This window comes from Orycteropus afer, unplaced genomic scaffold (assembly GCF_000298275.1).
Source record: "Orycteropus afer afer isolate SDZICR_OR568_19922 unplaced genomic scaffold, OryAfe1.0 scaffold00425, whole genome shotgun sequence".
NCBI lineage: Eukaryota > Metazoa > Chordata > Mammalia > Tubulidentata > Orycteropodidae > Orycteropus > Orycteropus afer.
This window is the reverse complement of record NW_006922012.1, coordinates 2,048,175-2,049,984: the sequence shown is the minus strand read 5'-3', so window position 1 is coordinate 2,049,984 and position 1,810 is coordinate 2,048,175. Positions and strand designations below refer to the sequence as shown.

The 1,810-nt window shown below is 39.2% G+C and overlaps 1 protein-coding gene across 1 annotated transcript in view; it reads right to left on the bottom strand.

The window, feature by feature from the left end:
* Positions 1-1,810, bottom strand: part of CUNH5orf34 (chromosome unknown C5orf34 homolog) — a 33,638-nt gene that overhangs the window by 27,082 nt on the left and 4,746 nt on the right. The window contains exon 4 of the mRNA XM_007954012.1: positions 1,006-1,104. Coding sequence (XP_007952203.1) covers positions 1,006-1,104 — 99 coding nt within the window. The remainder of the gene's footprint in view (positions 1-1,005; positions 1,105-1,810) is intronic.

Here is a 1,810-nt window from a genome sequence, read left to right as displayed (position 1 = left end):
AGCAGTCAAGTGCCTTAGCCACTATGCTACCAGAGCTCCCTGGATATATAGTATAATATAAAAAGTTAAGCCAAATCAAGTGTATGTGAACTGCTGTATGGAAAATGAATTTGCTCTGTAAATGTTCACCCAAATCACAACTAACATTAAAAAAAATAAATAAGTCAAGCCAAATCAATTTTATTGAAACATGTATGAAGAATATGTTGTCAGAACAGAGTGGGTCTTCATTCAGGAAAAAGACAGCCTGAAGAACAAAAAGTTAAATATGCTCTTCTAGCATAATTCAATAGGAGCTCTGGTAGCACAGTGCCTAAGGCATTTGATTGCTAACTAGAAGGCCGGAGGTTCAAACCCACCAGTCACTCCTCAGAAGGAAGCCTGGGCAATCTATTTCCGTAGTGATACTGCCTCAGAAACCCAAGGAGGGGTCGCTATGAGTCAGGTCCAACTCGATGGCACATACAACAACAACAACAGCGTAATTCACGGATGTGAAACTTAGAATCTGGCCAAAACCAGACAGGTAGGTGTACTTTGTTGTGGGTTAGGGATGACTCAACAGAATAGTGCCTGGCACACAGCAGCTAGTTAATATTTCCTATGTGAATGAAGGCTGAAATCTCCCATAAGATTCCCTAACTTATTCCCTAATTCCATGCTTACTAGGTAACAACCTGATGAGTAATTCATATAGGTAAATCCCATGATGCTTGGAAGGGTATCCAAAATAGCTGATAGGAGTATTTCATTTACCAGCACAACTGATCCTTCACTGGATTTTTGCTTCACATAAGTCTTGTGAACTCAGGTAATTTGAGTTAGTCACAAGATCCCTGTGTGTACTGATAAAGTTAAGTTTGGAGACCTGTAAAACTCCAGACCAAACACAAGAACATGGTGGTCCCAACAGGACTGTCATCTCATGAGAGTCTGTCTACAAGGCTAGCCTTGTCCCTTGTGTGACCCCAATAAATAGCTCTGACTGCAACACAGGTGTCTCACCTATATGTAATACCCTTGTACCAAACCACTTTCACTAGTTCAGGATAGGAATAATCTTCATCAAACTGTCTCTGTAAAGATGGATCCCAGAAATTCCACCTGTGAAGGATAAAACAGAAGCTATTAATTCTAGTTGCTCAACATAATTACTTTTAATAGTAAACAAAAGAAGGTTATACTGCAACAAGATTTATTTCTTGCTTAATTAATCTGATCCAAAAAAAGGGTAAACACTTATATGAAAAGGTATTAATGAAATTTTTAAATGAGTTTTATTTTTTCCATGTATTTTTAAGTATTTCCAATAATCTTATTATTTATAAATTAACAGTTTTACTAAGTATTGAAATACAGCCTGGATTCAAACAACTAAAATTTATTTAATTATCTATGGTGGGGCAGGTACTGTGCTATACACACTGGGGATATAACACCCAAACAAGCAGACAAGGCCTCTGCCTTCAGCGGAGATTCCTATCTGGCAGAAATATTAAATATTAAATAACAAGCGTAAGAAAGGAGAAGTACTGTATGCTACGGGATTGTGGAAAGACCTAACTCTGTTTAGGGACTTTGGAAAAAACCACCCTAAGGAAGTGACACTTAAGCTGAGACCTGAAAATTAGTCAGCCAGGTGAGAGAGAGAAAGTGAGTATGTTCTGGCAGAGCAAACAGAATGTGCAAGGATAAGAGAGAGCTGGAGCGTTCCAGGAATTGCAAGAAGTCCAGCTGACCAAGAATGGAGAAAATAGGGCAAGAGTGGTGAGAGAACTAGGGGTGGGAGGGGAGGGGAGGGAACACCGGG